We start from the raw sequence: 17,500 nt of genomic DNA, 5'->3' as shown, positions 1-17,500 counted from the left end.
GTCAGTGATCCAGCTCTCTCAAGAACATAATGTTAGTAATGGCGGACCATTAAATAGGAAAATTACAGTTAAAATAAAGAGGTGTCTTTTTGAAATCAAGGCTTAAAACGTGGGTCACTTAGTGTTTTGTTAACATAGTTTTGAAATCCAAAGAAAATATGAATTGATTTTTTGGTCACAGGGGCACTTTAAATAAGGAGGATATGTAGCTCCCCGTCTGCTGCGTCTTGTCTGTACGCATGCTCCCTTCTTTGATACAAAAGTAAAACAAAAGTAAGATTAGTTGCGTAGCGAGACAGAACGTTTTGGGCACGGAGAGATCAGCGTGTAAATTTACCTCTCAATTTCAATACACTGACAGGTGGGCAAGTATTGAGAATGAGGATTATTATCAGCTTAGCTTCAGGGTATGATTTTGATATAACAAAAAATTCTCATGACCAGCCAAAGAATAAATCTACGGAAGTAGTTAGGAGAATAAACCTTTATATCATGGGAGTCAAAGGGTTATAGGAACTGGCAGGGAAAATCTCCTCCACCGAGGTAACGATGACAACAACAGCACAAAACCTAGATGAACATTAACGACAGGCAAGAATCTTTCAAGAAGCGAATCATACCCAAAGCCAAAGAAATCTGGAAACTCTTGACACAATCTTCGGGACAAGTATCGTTTGCCTGATCCACAGGGTCCGCACAAAATTAGCATTGGGTAGGGCATATCCACACTAGGAAGAGTGCTGAAATAAATAAATAAATTATTAAATTTTCAACCTCGATTAATGCATTTCGCGTGCTCTGATTGGTTCACTCAATCTAGGTTATCAGCTCATATACCTTAGTTTGACCTTATATGGTAAATGATTGCGCTTAACGTTGCTAAGCTAAAATGTTTTTTCGCCGGAAAGCGAAACAAGAGAGCCAAAAAAAAAAAAAAAACGCTTTGTGTGGAAAGTTTGGATCAATTCCGACGTTTAGAAGTACGCGAAAAGTCAACTGAGAAATGTTTTTGTGACAAGCCTACGTCTGTCTGACCTCAAGGAATTACATATTATCGCATCTTCATAAATTTTTTTCGATTTCGCTCGGATTTTCTCGCCTTTTTCGCTCTTATTTCTTACTTCCAAATTTGTAGAGTTTAAGAAATTTAATAAAACAATTATTCCATTCGCCCTTGCTGGATATGAGACTGGTTATAGCCAGCTCGGCGATACGCGCCTCGTTGGCTATTTACCATCTCATATCCAACGCGCGCTCATGGAATAATTGTTAAATAAACAGAAAAGGGGTTGTAAAAACAAAAAATATATATAGATATATATATCTTAGGGATAGTTTCAGAGAATAACTAAAGTAAAAAGGTTTGTTGGGGTAAAAGTCACTCGAAAGTGCTAATATGACGCAAAAAACAAATTCTTCTTTTTTTTTGGATTTCAAAACTATATTAACAAAACACTGAGTGACCTGTTTAGTTAAATGGAATTTGCCTTAGTATTTAATGGTCCGCCATTACTAAAGCCTGGTTTTCACTTGCGACGCAAATACAAGCGCAGGCATAAGTAGCTTATGCTGAGTGAAAACGAACGTCGACATAAGCATCAAAATCAACCACGGTCTCCGCCATTTTCGATTTGTTGACATGCTCAGACGCGGGGAATCTGGAACGAGTGATTTAATTGGCCAGACTTAGCAAATTTCCTTGAGCTTCTGGGCCCGGTTGTTCGAAAGCCGATTAAGTTAACCCAGGATTAGCGTAAAGTTTCGTTTCATGTTTTCAACTTTTTGTTGAAAGCTTCTTTTGCTTGTTTTTGTATTTTAGGTTGGACTTCTTCTACTGCAAAGTTTTCCCGAATATCAGCGTTGACCAACATTTGGAAGTCGAGAAGTAAACTCCTTGGTTAATTTTTAATCTCGGATTAGCGTTAATCGGCTTTTGAACAACCGGGCCCTGTTGCGTTTCGTTTCCACACGACGCAAGCGAACGCATAAGAAAAAGGAAAAAGTTTGATCCTTGTGTTTGTGTTAGTGCTTGTTCCAACCCACCCCGTTTTCACGGTGAAATAAACGCTCTTATGCTTGCGTTTGTGCTCGAGTCGCTCGTGAAAACCAGGCTTAGGCCCGTTTTTAAACGTCGCATTTTACGTGTGCTGAACTTAATGCAAATGAGCGAAAACAATAGAATTTTCTCATTTGCATTAGATTCGGCACATGTAAAATGCGACGTTTAAAACGGGCCTTAACTTCTCGAGGAGAAAGACTCACTAGTTTAAGAATGCAACGTGTATGTGGGCGGCTGAATTAATATGCAGCACAGGAGTTTCGCGCTTTAGGACTTTAAAAGTCGCGTTTTGCATTTTACACGCTTAAATTTAAAGCTAGTTAGTAAATGACTTCAATTTTCCCTAGATCCAACCCTTTGAGGTCAAATCGGTCAATCGGAAACTTCCATGGGTGTAAGATTCAAACAAGTCGTTTTTGTGGACATTATCACTACTGCGATTTTTGCAAAACATGAAAGAAAAAACATTTTACACCATACCTATCGTGAATTCTAGTGGGCTGGAGAAGGGATTTGGTCACGTGAAACATATGATCACGTGCAGCGATGACTTCGGGGGGTGGGTTGAACATGTTGACTGCAGCAACCTGGGAAGAAAGAGAAACACTACATAAAAACAAAAAGAAACAACTCAAGATTTAATATCAAATAAAGGCCAATCTCGGTGAAGATTACCAGAAAAAAAAAACTTCTGTGAAGTATCAGACTCATATACAGCTAGCGTAACATCGCAAGCTCATCAAGGAGGGCGTCTACCTCCACTAATTCCTTGAGTCAACCACTTCCCGAGTAAATTCATTTTTAGGAACAGGATTTTCACGCGATTAGTATCATATTTTCCTTGAAGCTGACCCCTTTATTTTGATTAGCTTTTACAACGGTGGGAGTGCTGAATCTCTCAAGGGAGGCGTGTTACATTTTTCTTAAAGCTGACAGCTCTGTTTTGATTGGCTTTTACAACAGTGGACCTGCCGAATCTCCCAAGGGATGAGTTCTACAGCTTTCTTGAAGCTGACAGCTCTGTTTTGATTGGCTTTTACAACATTGGCCGTGCCGAATCTTCCAAGGGAGGCGTTCTACATTTTTCTTGAAGCTGACAGCTCTGTTTTGATTGGCGGGAATTAAATGTGTGTCAATCACCAACTTAATCCCCTAGTCTGATTGGTTGAATTCAGCGTCACGCTGTTTTCGAGATCTCAAACATCCGCCTAAACCTCGCCGCCAACGTTCTCTTTTTGACCTGATGCATATCGCAACAGTGCTTAATTTTCCTTACAAACACGTTGCAAACAAGTTGTGAAGAATTGCCCGAAATATTGTATATGGATTCCAGCCATATTTCTTAGTCGTTCAGCCCATACAACACCAAACGATTTCTTTTTTGGCGATGGTCTGAACAAATTCACACAAAATTTGTTGAGACATATTCTTCCAGTAAACTCCTTTCACAAACTCGACACAGACCCTTGAAGGATTGCTCCTTTTTCGGGCGACCGTGTTTTGGTTTTACACTTCTCTCAGCCATGAGATTTTTTTGGAAAAAAAAAAGATTCCTGGGTGGCGCAATTTCCCTGTGAACGTTTTCTGATTGGATGTAATTTGACAGTTAGAGCAGTCAGAGATTTCGCAGCTACCTCATGTATGCAATAGAAAGGATTTGACACATTAGCAATTGTATTGGAGAGAAATACCTTTTCTTCTACGGACACTTTCGACCGGTCGAGCTCAGTTAGGCACTGTATTCTGAACAACAAGGAAAGTCTGTAGTCTGGCATACCCTACAAGTAAACCATGCAGACAATAACAATAACGGACTGAAATTTTCGTATCTACCTCATTTCATTTCAGTTATGCATTAAGAGAGTCACCCATAGGACACGGAATCCCTTACACAGGTTGACCTCCGAGTGTTTACCCTCCCTTGGACGGGATGCTAAACCACCGCAGGGTTACCCCCAGAGGTATGCCAAAGGTATCCACTCTTCACCTCATTGAAGAAAAATAGTTTCAAGCAAAGTTTGTTGTCTATAGAAACAGCCAATGGTCCAGTGACAATATCGATTAGAGTTCGGAAGAACTTGCTCTTCTTTTAACCCGTTTCTGCACTCTGTATAATAAAAATACTATGCCTTTTTAAATTCGGCTTTTTATAGCAATACACACCTGTATTGGGTTCCCGAGCAAGTTTAGATTGCGCAGCAAATTCAGTTCTCTGATGTAACGCACTTCGGCAATATCAATTATCTGCGGTGAAAAACAAGGTGGAGTGAAACTTGATTTATATTGGCGATAACGATAACGATAACGATAACGATAACGATAACGATAATGATAATGATAATATATCAACGGTATTTAGCAATGGGGCACTAATTGGGGACACTGTAAACTGAAATCAACAAATCAACGCAAATCAAATGATGGTTTTTGAGGAGAGGGGAAAACCAGAGTACCGGAAAAAAAAAATCTCAAAGCAGCGGTAGAGAACCAACAAACTCAACCTACAGGTGACACCAAGTCTGGGAATCAAACCCGAGACACATTGGTACGAGGCGAGTACTCTCACCATAGCGCCATTCCTGCTTGCATAGCAAGAACATCCTAGTCACCAGAGCCTCAGATGTCTGTGCATGACCCGAGGCGCTGGGAAACTCTATGCAGGAGAACATGCGCTGTAAGGTTCTTATATGTTGTCATTAATGGGCCAACCAGAGCCCCACTGGCTGCCAAAAAAAAGGGTCCTGTCGTTGGCACATTAGAAAAACAAAAGCAATGTTTGTAAACAGCTATCTTCCTTATAGACAAAAATTGGCTAATTGAACCATACAGCGGCTCCCCACTCCTAACACAGATGCACCAATCAAAGAGGCTTTTCATTGTTCTTCACGAAACCAAGGAGAGGACACTTTGTTTCAGGGTTCCCCAGAGCTCTTCACTTCCTCAGTCATGCACATAAGAGAAGAGCTCTGGAATCGAGATTGTAGCTAGTAAGCAAGTAAGGGTTTTTTCTAACAATGATATAATGGGCAGCCGAGGTTTACATTTCCGTCGGTTCGTTGGAACTGATATATGACCCGTAATACGCGGAAAAAGTATCAAAGCTGCATTAATAGCCATTTGTCAGAAAACAACTCCACGAGAAATCAATTTCTACTGACCTGGTTTTCTTCAAGATCTATTTCTTGTAGTAAATCGTGATTCTGAAGGCCTTTCATACTCCGGATACTATTGCCAGACAGATCGATTACCTGAAAAATATCTTAGCTTGTTTATAAAATCAACAAATTCGAACACCTTTGAAAAACATTGCCCTAAGAGTAACCAAGCCCCACCCCACCCAAGACCCATGGAACCCAAACCTACCTCACTCCGCCCCCATTCAACCCAAACCCATCTCAGCCTACCCCACCCAAATCAAACGTGTCTCTGACCCTAACCCATCTCAGCCAAACCCAACTAAAATCCACCTCACCCCACCCCCAACCTAATCAAACCCACCTCACCCTACCCCTGACCTCAGACCCCTCAAATCAGCAAAGAAAAAATATTAATACAACGGAAATAAATTTAAAAGTGCTTGCTTAATAACAATGAAGAGCAAATTATTAACCAACGTGTTTACCTCTAAGTACTTTACGGTTTCCAGATTTTCAATTTTCTTGATGTTGTTCTGACTCTACAGGTGAAAAAGGAATTTAAAAGTACTGATACAACGAGAAAAACAAACCCAGAAAAAAAAGTCAACAGAAGCGAGAAGTGTTATAAGGAAAACAAACAAATTTCTCCTTGAGTCTAGACGCTAATCCAAGCAATTACCCCCCTCACCCCTCCAAAAAAACATCATGGTATACCACAAAAAGATAACACGCCCAATCAGGGCATAGGTCCCCTACGGTAAGAAGACAATACCCCCTCCGTTTTACAACACAAAAGGAGCGATCAGAACTGACCAGATTCAAATACTTCAAGGGAAGCTTGTCGAGATTTGCTATCCGTGTTATCGTGTTGTTCGCTAAGCTAAGGTGAGACAAACGATGACAACTGGATAATCCCTGGATTTCTGAGATGTTATTGTCTGTGAAGAAGTTAAGGAAAAAAATAACAAAGGAACGAATAATAACAATAATGAACTTTACAGAGTGTCACATGACGTCACGGCGGCTATGTTCGAGGAGTAAAATATTCTCATGGGAATTGCTGGTTTTCACTCACATGATCAACAGCCATGTTTTTCAACGAAAACAAAAGGAAGCGTTTGCATAATAATAGAGTTAAATTCCCGGAGGATTTGGTCGGGGCACCAACATGGCTGCCTTTTCTTTGTTTAGGGGCACCAACATGGCGGTCGTGACGTCATGTGAAAACAAAGAATAGGCACCTTTTTTCATGATGGCATCATTTGACTATAACTACCAGTTTGTTTTTCTTTTATTTAAATTATGTATTCCCAGTGGGGTAAAAATAACAATAGCTGTAATAGGACATTTGCATGATGACGCCATATGACTACAAGTACCAGAATCCTTCAGGTTTCGCTTGTGTCATGTTAATTAGAGCTATTGTTATTTTTACCCCACTGGGAATACAAATTTAAATATGAAAAGAAAAACAAACTGAATTGTGGTAGTTGTAGTCAAATGACGCCATCGAGAAAATTGCCTATTAGCATTGAACTCTGTTTTTAGGAAAATTCTTCCTTTTGTTTTAGTATGCAAATATGGCTGCTGGTCTTATCAGCGAACAAGTGCCAAGTGTATCATGTTAACGCTGAGGTACTAATTGGAGACACTAACGGTATACAGAAATCAGATCAAATCAACACATATCAAATCATTGCTTGGTTTTTGAGGAAAGGGAAAAACCGGACTGAGTACCTGGAGAAAAACCTCTCGAAGCTGAGTACAGAAACTCACATATGACCGTTTGGGTATCGAAGTTGCGCCACGTTGGTGAAAGGCCAGTGCTCTTATCACTGCGCCATCCCTGCACAATTTAATTTCTACTGTATACGGTAAATAGAAGTTTTGCAAAAATTCCTCCTTTTTAAATTAACCAATTGACTCTTTAGGAGAGCGCAATTTACATTGTATTCTGGAGAACGCCAGAGCATCGCTTTCTCGTTGCCTGCTTACTTTACTCTTTCTCTTCTTTCTGTATTGTACAGTACGACATTAAATTATTAACATTTAATTAGCTTGTTTTTTTTTGGTTTTTGGCAACTTCCCGCCAATAAGACGCGTGTTACAGCAGTGCAACATTTCGCGTATTGGCTTCATTGAAGAGTAGAAAGATGTACGGTTGTATGATGACGTCACCTCGCATTGGTGGGTTACCATACTGTAATTTCGGTGCGCGGAGCAGTGAGGTCTGGATCAATACAAGGTTACCGGCAGCCTCGCAGCCATCCATAGGCTAGGTCACTGAGCAAACAACTGCAAAATGGCCTTATTGCTTAAGTGTAAAGTGCCCAGTTCAGTGCTAGCATCTTATTTCTTACATAACATTTCTGTGCAAGAAAAGACTGTAGCTATAAAACCATAAACAGCACAAGGATACAATCCAGTGTCAGTGATGTTAAGCACTGATGAGCTGAAAGATCAGGAAGTTCTTCAATTTTGTTGTGTGACAAGTTTACTTCCTGCAATAAAAGAGAGTTGACAGTCAGGCACCTACGATTTCATTATCCAGCAATATAGAAACAAACATAACTGAGCGATGGTGGTGAGGGGTAGGGGCCACCCACCCCCCCCCCCCCCCCCTCACTGGACCAGCTACCAATCTCCCAAAAACACTTGAGATTAAAATAAATTACCAGACTGAGTACTTTCTACTATTTACATGTAAGTCTTACCCGGAGTCCAAGAGGAGGCGCAAAGTCTAAAACAGTCTCAAGTTGATTATGGGACACATCAAGCGACAGAAGATATCGCATGTTACCCAGAGGAGTTAAATCTAATTTGAAAAAAAACAAAAATGAAAAAGAGAATTCAATGATGCCGATAAGCTAATAACTTATTAAAATGCACTTGAAAGAAGATGAGGGCAAAACTTATTGTAAAGAGTTCAAAACTGACAAGCAGCTGATGTCAACTCAAACCTGTAAGGAAATTGTGTGAAAGAACCAAACTTTGTAAATGAATGTATCCCTGTAGGCAACTGATTTCTGTCAATTCACATCCCTACACCAAATTCAAAAAATAAAAAATATTAAGGAAAACACAATAGTAGATTATGTTCCCTTTAACAATTTCCCTTCTGCATGTAATACATCACTTAATTTTAGTCTATCTCATGCCAAACAAATTTTATTAATTGTCAAATTATGGGGAACCCCTTATAGGCAAAACAGTTAAGGACGGTAACATCGTATCACTTTTAATTATGGCCCAGTAGATGAACATGCATAGTAGATTGTAATAAAAATTATTGTTAATAACAGTTAAGAACTCAATTTGGCAAAGCAGGTTGTTTATTTACAAATTAACAACATGGATTTGAATGCAGGAGATGTTAATCATGAAAATCCAATAGAGTGGTCAAAGTGGAATTTGAACTTGAGTCGAACTCAAATTCCAATACCAGTAAACTACTGGACGACGTCACCCTACAGATGGGAGGCACACATCTTGTCCAGCTGCTGATGTCCCATAATTATCATAAGATTATCTTCAGTTGGTTTTTCAGTCACTCCATTCAAGTCTCAAGGTTGCATAACCAAGTACATGTATAATCAAGTGCTCTAATGATTGGGGAGACTCTACAATAGCAGTTGAGATGAAACCTTGCAAAGCAGAGCAGAGAACCAAAAAAATTCAACCCACAATGGTGGAGGATGAAAAAGGACCATGCACTGACTGGTTCGTTCAGTTAATTGTCCACACTGAGATGCCATGTGGGATGTTGTGAGTTCGATTCCCGCCGGACCAACACTCAGGGTCTTTAAATAACTGATGAGAAAGTGCTGCCTTTGTAATGACATCTGCAAATGGTTAGACTCTCTAGTCTTTTCAGATAAGGACAATAAACAGTACATGTAGGCCCTGTCTCCCAATCCTTTAAGTTCATAACCCTGTGGGAAGTAAAGTTCCCGGTTTTGTGGTCTCTGAGTCCTCTGTGGTATATAGATTAGGTCACAAATAAGAAAACTGCAAAAGGTTTACTGCATCTCTACGTTAAGTTATGAAATTGCATTGTTTTGAAAGCTCTCACTAGCTACAACAATGCAGATAACCCTTTTGCCTCTGGATGGTCCGGGGGGGGGGGGGGGTGGGTTCCCACTCCCACTAAATCACCTTGCATTAATCACAGGAGAGAAGAAGGGAGCTATACATGTACACCTTCAAACACTGCTTCAAAACAAACATGGACATGTTTTGTAACAAATCATGATAATGTTACAGTAAAATTTTGCAACAAAAATGTAAATGTAGTAGAGAAGAATTATATTAAAGCACAAAAGTATTGTACAATGAAGAGGAAGCTTGCGATTTATTGGCTAATCGTGTTTGTTACCATGACGACAAGTATATTCTCACACGTGAAAGATAAAAATATGTTCACTGCGCGCGGTGAAGGTATGATTTTTTAGTAAAAGGCGAAATCCTGTTATTTCATCAGTATCTATATAATAAATATATTTACTTACTGGCAAAAACAAACTGAGATACACTTGAAGAGTTCCATCAGCTGATCTTCCCAACTGCGACAGGCCATCTGCTATCATCTCTTCAAACTCGTCCACTTCCTAAAAAAACAACAACAACAAAAAGTTAAAAAGCTAGAAGTTCAAGGCAAGCAAGCACAACAAAAGGACTTTTTCCCAACATGAGCAAGTTGTTTTATCTGGTTCCTACATTTATCTGATATTAGGCCAGCCCATTTATTTTCTATTGTCATTAATGTGCCAACCAGAAACGGAGGGTCTGTGGTTGGCACATTTGAATAAAAAAACAATATTTGTAAACAGATATCTTCCCTGTTGGCTAACACATTATCCACCATCATTAATGAAGGACAATGGGTGTAGTCCCTAAAATAGACTGAATGCATAAAATTGCGGCCAATTAAATGCATTCTTTTGTTTATGGGCTAATTTTACCTCACTCTCAAGCAACGTTTCTTTTGTATTTTGTCCATGCAAGTGAGGCTAGTGATTCTAATTAACACATAAAGAAAAAAATTTTTTTTGGCCGCAATTTATGCATTTTGTTACTCAGTGCGAGCAGTTGGTTTCTCCTACACTTCCCGAGAGGGAAACCACTGCGAGCTACCGTTAGTTTCTTTGAGTGAGCCTGACCGTCAAGTGCCAAGAAGGAATAAATTAAATTTGAACTGGTAAAACGACTTAGTAAATTGTTTTGGCGCTTGCGCGTGCATTCAGCTACGTAACTGCTGCACTTGGGCGAGCCTCCTGTTTAGAGATTAATCCCGCGAAATACGACGAAGTGGGTGTCAAATACATCTCGTGGGGTGTGACGTACTTCACACATGCTCAATGGAAAATCAAATGGTTGCTCACGGTAGTTTCGCTCTCGGGAAGCGTAGGAGAAACCAGCTGCGCGCAGGGTAGCATTTGGTCTATATATCCCACCCCCTAAAAGTCAACTTTGTGAATGAGATGGGAATTTGGTGTGTTGTCTGCAGTCTGCCTTTTCGCAGACACCGTTAAACTTTTTTAGTATCACCCAACTAGTGGACTAATGCAAATCCTGCATTTTAATTGGCTAGGCTACTAGAGGACTATTAGCAAATTTATTATAGTCCTCGAATAGCGAAAAGCGTGACGCTCTCTTTCGTTTTATTGCCAAATAAATATTTCTTCAACTTGCATTAGCTAACTTTATTATTGCTTTTTCTGTCCGACTAGTTGGGTAATACTAAAACAATTAGACCCTTCGCCCTCAAGGGCCACGGGTCTAATTGTTAAATATATGAGGAAGAAAAACGTAAAAGAGGTATAACAAAAGGTTAATCGCTTCCTCTTCAACTTCGCCGTGTTTAAGTATGTCCCTCAGTAAGAGGCAAGAATCTCTCTGAAATTACCTGGTCTTCCTCCATAAGTCGCTCTGATAAGTCGCTCTCCAGACGATTGATAACGCCATTGGCTTGTGATTCCACAACATTCAATGTTCCGTCCGGGACAGCTTCGGTTTGGCCAGGATCTGTGAGTCCGATTCCTACGTTTTCAGGAATTCCTTCAATCTTTTCATCACTGCTTGTGCGGCCACTTCTTGCTGTCATCTCAAATAAAGTTATAGAGAAACTACAACGAAGTATTTGATTCCAGCTCTTGTTTGTTGTGAGTTGAAATTCTTCGCCTTGTCCGCCATTTTTCTTGTTTCTTCGTTGCTCGGAAACAATTCTCGGACCCAGTCCCTTCCCAAAACTCGAATCCTCGACCCAGGGATTAGAATTTATACGATCTCGTGAGGGTCAGTTGTCCATTCAACACGAAGATGCTTGTGAATACACTTACGCTAGTTTCTTTTCTTCTATCTTTTATTTTCTACCCATCGAATGGAAAAACCGCAGAAGAATGGAAAGGGAGAATCATATATCAGGTATTCTAGTCTGTGATTTGTAGTCAAACTTGCCAGGCAGGAGATAGAGTCAGGCAGACCTGACCAACTTGACATTGGAAACTTTTCCTTGAGCTGAGTCCAGCCATTGTCGCATTCAAATTTTAAGATCGTTCGAATTCATAGCTGCGGATGTGCTGTACTCTGGCAGACTATTGTTTCCGGCCCCTCTGACATTTAGGTGAATGAAATTACTGCGCATTTCTTCCCAAAACAGGTTCTCTACATGCTATAAAAGTATAGTTACAGAATCTTCGTCTCAAAATATCGTAAACGTAAGATATCTGAGGACATGTGCAAGGGATTTGAAGTTCGTCTTACGACATGTGATAAACTTTAAATCACCAACGCTGTCTCTAACGCAGTCGTTATACTCCAAATTAGCATTAAAATGATATCTCTAGAATAGGACCAGTTGCCTTGGGGAGAAGAAAGGGGAGAGACCTCCAGTGAATTTCACTCTAGGTAATGTAACTATACAATGGAAATATTAATTTTATGGTTTCAGTTTAGTTTTGAGAGTAAGGCTAGAAGGTCGTGACATTCCCCAGAAAGCAAACAGAGCCAAAGATTTTAAAAACTCAATGGCACCCCCTTGCTCGAGTCCAAGCTAACCTCCTAACACTACCCTTGTAACCTCTTAAAGAAAGCAAAATCCACTGTTTTGCATGAACAGCACATAAGCGTCGAGGCAAGTGTGTGTGAAATAGGAAGGAAAGAAAACTCGTGCAATTCTCTGGTCACGTGGTTAACCCTCACGTGCAACTGATATGAATTGATAAAGTTCGCTTTTATGTTTTGTTTTCCCAGTATAGATCAAGTATAATTATAGTGGCACGTGTACAAACAACGCATTCGCACCACAACGGAAAATGAATAACTTGGATAGAAATCATTATAAATCGTTACCTCTGAGGACAGAGCGGTTTTCAAATGAGTGTCGTAAAACCAAACCAAAGTAATTACTTTCGCCAATCAAAAAGGACGGAGACAATCCAGTAAACCAATCAAAACTCGAAGTAATTACACGTAGCCTAGACAAAGAACGGGAAAATGTGCACGCGCGAGCCACGATTAGTTTTGGTTTCACTTCTGAATGGTCGAAAAAATGGCGCGAGAACTTTAAATTAATCACTGAGTGAAGTAAACATAAACCAAAGCAATTCGCTTATTACTTTCGACACTCAATTGAAAACCGCTCTATATGTTGGCAAGTGCTCATCAAGGGAAACCTCTATCTCCACTAATTCCTTCCTGGAGAGTTTAAGAGCGGCTCTGCTCGAAGAGTGAGGAACTGCGTGCAGGCTAAATTAACGGTTTGCCTTTTTATTGTATTTTTCACCAACATTTAAAGTCAAGACGGCGATTTACACTTGGTAGTAGCTGGCAGACTGTTACAGAAAAGGAAATCAAAATAAATTCCGGATGTATCTTCTTCAGTGATTGACAGCAGTTGAAAACGACAAATACAAGCATTCCAAAATGTACCCTTGAAATGCAAAATGTGTTTCTTTTTTAGTACTTTTAGGGATGATAAAGACTTAAATCGACCTTGTTCTATGAACACTCCTTTCTTTCTGTTAATAGTTTTTCGAAGAAAGAATTGGAAGAGATGGTTACGTTTTTTTTTAAGTCGCTGAGTCACAGCAAGTAAACCAAGCCGCTTCCGGTGTTTGCTTGGCTTGCTTCAGCCTCGTTTGCAAACGAGTCAGATGGACTGGTTTTGAAAAACAAGTTAATTTGAGCTTCGTTACTGCTAACACAACTCCAAGACTGATTTTTCGTTAGGTCATGCAGATGGCAATTTCATGCTTTTGTTTCTCTTTTTAACTTTATTTATTTTGCTATTGTCAGCTCCTTACGGATCGTTTTGCACCGTCTGGGGAGATTCCATCTCAAAAATGTTCCAATTTAAAGGACTACTGCGGCGGAACATTCAAAGGAATCGAGAAGAACCTTGATTACATCACAGGTTTAGGAGTGAATGCTATTTGGATCTCTCCCATAGTGCAAAACACCGACAAAGGTTATCATGGTTATTGGGCCCAAGACATATTCAAAATTAACCCACATTTTGGAACGAAAGAGGACCTTATATCTCTGGTCAAGGCTTGTCACGAAAGAGACGTGTGGGTAATGGCTGATCTTGTAGCCAATCATATGGGTTATCCTCCAAACTTCCCCGGAAATCTAAAACGCAATTTTAACAATTTTGTGCCTTTCAATGATGCCAAATATTTCCACCCGTACCATTCCTATATAAAATGGCCGGAAGAATGCAAAGATCAGTGGAAAATAGAAAATTATTGGCTGGCAAACCTGCCAGACCTGAATCAAAGTCATCCATTCGTGCATCGGACCTTGCTTGACTGGATCCGCAACATGACTGACCAGTTTGATTTTGACGGATACCGACTCGACACGGCTATCCAAGTTCCAAAGGACTTTTGGGCAGAGTTCCGTAAATCTGGAGGGGTTTTCATGGTTGCGGAAGCAAACAACGGGCCTCCTCCTTGTGGTTCGATGGAGTACGTGGCAGAATATCAAGGTTATATCGATTCCGTGCTGGCGTATCCCATGTATTGGACTCTAAGAGAGGTTTTCCAGGAGAAATCCAAGGATTTCACTTCGTTGAGTACGTCGGTTAAGAGATCTTATGAAATTTACAAGGATAGGTATGCAAACAGAATATATTTATATTTTTTTTAAATTGTAAACTTTTCTCGAGGTCCGCGAGTCAATCAGCATTTATAAACGTATCCCTTCAAATTAAGACTTGCAGATTGTTGAGTCGCGTATGAAAACAAAAAATTCAAATAGACACAACGGTGTTTAGGAACTCAGCTGATGATAAAAACCGGTTCTTCTATCTTTTATCTGTACAGATGCAAAAGATTGGTTTGCGCCGTGCTGAATTATAATTTTAAAACAAATATTGCTTCATGGTTTGATGGTTCCCTGGTTTGAAGAAAATTGGAAGTATAGCTGAGAAAGTTAAAGACTCTCGACTCTCCTGTCGAGTGTCTTATCATGAGTGCTCCGTCCATTGCTACTGCTAGAGTCCTTTCATTAGCTATTCTGCCTTGTCATAGCGTACTCAATGTCAAAGCAACCACACAATTACGTGGGATAATTCTAGAATTATCACCACCAACCGGCAGTACCATCAACGCCGTTGTTTGCAAGCTTGGCACATCAATGCCATTCCACTCTCCTTTGAACCTGATATCAGGAGTCCATCACACAAGAGTAAGATTTACACAAATATAATTGGCCTAGTCCCCATCAGCGTCAGAAAAGTGTCTATTTTTAAACCAAGCTTTACAGGGCCCGGTTGTTCGAAAGCCAATTAACTTAATCCAGGATTAGCGTAAACTTTTGTTTCATGTTTTCAACTTTTTGGTTAAAGTTTCTTTTGCTTATTTTTGTTTTTCAAGATCGACATCTACTAATGTAAATTTTATCCGAATATCAGCGTCGAACAGCATTTGGGAGTAGAGAAATAAACTTCTTGGTTATTTTTAATCTGGGATTAGCGTTAATCGGCTTTTGAACAACTGGGCCCAGGAGAATAAACTATTGACCAAATTACCCAATTCAAAACCTTTGGGAATTAAACGTTTTTCTCCAGGTATTTCCATATCATTTAAATGTGAATGCCACATTATAATGCAAGTACAATGCACAAACAATCTTAACCCCGGTAGATTTGAAATGGTTGCAACATTGAATTGGCCGATAGTCTATTGTTTATTTTCACATGCAGAACTTGGTTTAAAAATAGACACTTTTCTGACGCTGACGGGGACGAACCTGATACCATAGTCTTACTCTTGGATAATAGACTCTTGCTGACACCAATTTGCATCTCATTGAAAGAAAAAAAAACACTAACTACTATTAATAGGCGTGTGCTTTGCCATTTAATTAAGCAAACTGGTAGCACATAAAAAGACTCTTGTCATAATTCTAGATCAACCCTGATAAAGACCCTAGACCGGATTGTTTTGGCCTTTAGATTGCAACTTTCTACTGTGCATGCAGCGAGAGCTACTGAAATTTAAACTGACCAATCAAAATTCAGCGAGCGGGAAAAACTGCATGTGCTATCCGACGTCACGTCGATAGGTTCACAGTTAAAGGGCCAGAAAGCCATTTAAAAGATGAACAAACTTGACGCCAAAACTTGTTTGCCTGCAAACGGCGATTCGAACGTCAGCTGTTGTGCTTTGGCTGTTGTTTGTGCTTTCTCTAACTATTTTAAGACAAATTCAGTCTGGTATTTTCGAATCACGTGTGAGAACACGTGAAAACTGTATTGGTAATGTATTTATTTGTGCTAACTTCGCGAGAAAAAGACTTTGGTTGCGTCCTTTCGACGGTGTAGCTTAACAACGACGTCATTTACGCACAGAAATGCACCGTTTCCAGTGAAAGGGCAAATGATTGACAGGATGGTACAGTTTTGACAGCCGCGTGCACTGCGGGCGCGGGTTCCGTATGCACGGTAAGATGCATTCAAATTTTCGTCGTACTACAGCAGGATCGCAACTTGTCAATCTGGTCGCAAAGTGAAATGCCATTTTCGTTATTTTCAATCTTGTTCTTTTTAATCAGATCCATCTTTGGTGGTTTCGTGGATAACCATGACAACCCAAGATTTCTCAATTTGAACCCAAGCTACACAGCACTGAAGAACGAGCTGACATATGTGATCATGGGAGACTGGATTCCAATAGTCTATTACGGTACGGAGCAAGGCTTTAATGGCGGCTCAGATCCTAACAACCGAGAATCGCTCTGGCCTGACATGTCCACTGAACATCCGCTTTACAGGTTTATTCAGTCTCTTGTCAAATTCAGATTGTCTCTTGACAAAGAATGGCTGCAACAGAAACAGGTCAGTCGAAGGCATGCATGCAAATGTTATTTCCAATTCGTTCAGCATGGTAGCAGTATACCTGGAATAAAGTTGGTGTGAATCTTTAAAGAAAAAAGAATGAAAAATTATCGTCGCCTTCTCTTATTTTCGATAATAGGGGGCTTCAGTACGAGACGTTACGGACTGTAAGATCTAAGCCGGCGACGTCCATGAAAACGTCACTTCATAATAAACTTTGCACTATTCTGATGAAATTTATTTGATATCAGCTGTTCTTTCCGTCTCATACTGCGTGGTTATTTCAAGGACGGCACCTTATTGGTCAGTTGGTATGAAACTGTCATGGTAACAACTGATAAAAATAACCTTCGCAGCACGGGTGCGATCTAAAAATAGATTTCAAATAATTATCATGGGGCTCAGGCATGCGCTCTCTTTCCACATATAGATGGTTTTCAGTCACGTGATGATACGGCCATGTTGGTGCACAAAATAATAGCAAATTATGGCTCATGTATTGCACTATAATAGAGTCAAATTCCAAAAATCTTTTTTTCTGTATTGTTCTGTGCACCAACATGACTGCTATGACGTAAGGTAAAAACCATCTATTCTCTTGGTATGTGTGGTGTCCTTATATTGCTCCACCATGGTAATGGGATGATAACCCTGCTGTGACTAGCCAACCAAAATGCTAGTAGAAAATGCAACAATCACTTACCTGTGCCAAGCTATGACAACGTGCCATTCGCCCATTGTGCTTCCTTAAGCTCTTGGGGCCTTTTCTCAAAAGTCCCGAAACTTTACGGGCCATTTTCGGGTGTCACAATTCCCGTTGTAACTCAAAAACGGAGAGCATTTAATTCGTCAAACTTCACAGTTATTTTTCTTTTTGTTATCTTGAAAACATTTTAAAAGATCGGCTTTCCAAAACAAGCGGTTGGCAATTTCACAGATGGCTTTTCGGGCCCGAAAAGTTTT

General features: G+C 40.0%; 2 protein-coding genes across 2 annotated transcripts in view; one reads left to right on the top strand and one right to left on the bottom strand.

The window, feature by feature from the left end:
• Positions 1-11,441, bottom strand: part of LOC138057217 (leucine-rich repeat and guanylate kinase domain-containing protein-like) — a 32,725-nt gene extending 21,284 nt beyond the window's left edge. Inside the window, exons 1-12 of the mRNA XM_068903270.1 lie at positions 11,102-11,441; positions 9,705-9,803; positions 8,157-8,238; positions 7,911-8,011; positions 7,616-7,697; positions 6,010-6,134; positions 5,682-5,735; positions 5,218-5,307; positions 4,223-4,303; positions 3,751-3,837; positions 2,540-2,646; positions 621-740 (exon numbers count right to left, since the gene is read on the bottom strand). Of these exons, the coding sequence (XP_068759371.1) occupies positions 621-740; positions 2,540-2,646; positions 3,751-3,837; positions 4,223-4,303; positions 5,218-5,307; positions 5,682-5,735; positions 6,010-6,134; positions 7,616-7,697; positions 7,911-8,011; positions 8,157-8,238; positions 9,705-9,803; positions 11,102-11,299 (1,226 nt within the window). The 5' untranslated portion in view covers positions 11,300-11,441. The remainder of the gene's footprint in view (positions 1-620; positions 741-2,539; positions 2,647-3,750; positions 3,838-4,222; positions 4,304-5,217; positions 5,308-5,681; positions 5,736-6,009; positions 6,135-7,615; positions 7,698-7,910; positions 8,012-8,156; positions 8,239-9,704; positions 9,804-11,101) is intronic.
• A 54-nt stretch (positions 11,442-11,495) lies between these two features.
• The window catches only part of LOC138057216 (uncharacterized), a 13,439-nt gene continuing 7,434 nt past the window's right edge, over positions 11,496-17,500 (top strand). Inside the window, exons 1-3 of the mRNA XM_068903269.1 lie at positions 11,496-11,619; positions 13,492-14,312; positions 16,255-16,537. Of these exons, the coding sequence (XP_068759370.1) occupies positions 11,515-11,619; positions 13,492-14,312; positions 16,255-16,537 (1,209 nt within the window). The 5' untranslated portion in view covers positions 11,496-11,514. The remainder of the gene's footprint in view (positions 11,620-13,491; positions 14,313-16,254; positions 16,538-17,500) is intronic.

Source organism: Montipora capricornis, chromosome 7, assembly GCF_036669925.1.
Source record: "Montipora capricornis isolate CH-2021 chromosome 7, ASM3666992v2, whole genome shotgun sequence".
NCBI classification, from domain to species: Eukaryota; Metazoa; Cnidaria; class Anthozoa; order Scleractinia; family Acroporidae; genus Montipora; species Montipora capricornis.
The sequence above is the reverse complement of the archived record's forward strand: the minus strand, read 5'-3'. Positions and strand labels throughout refer to the sequence as shown.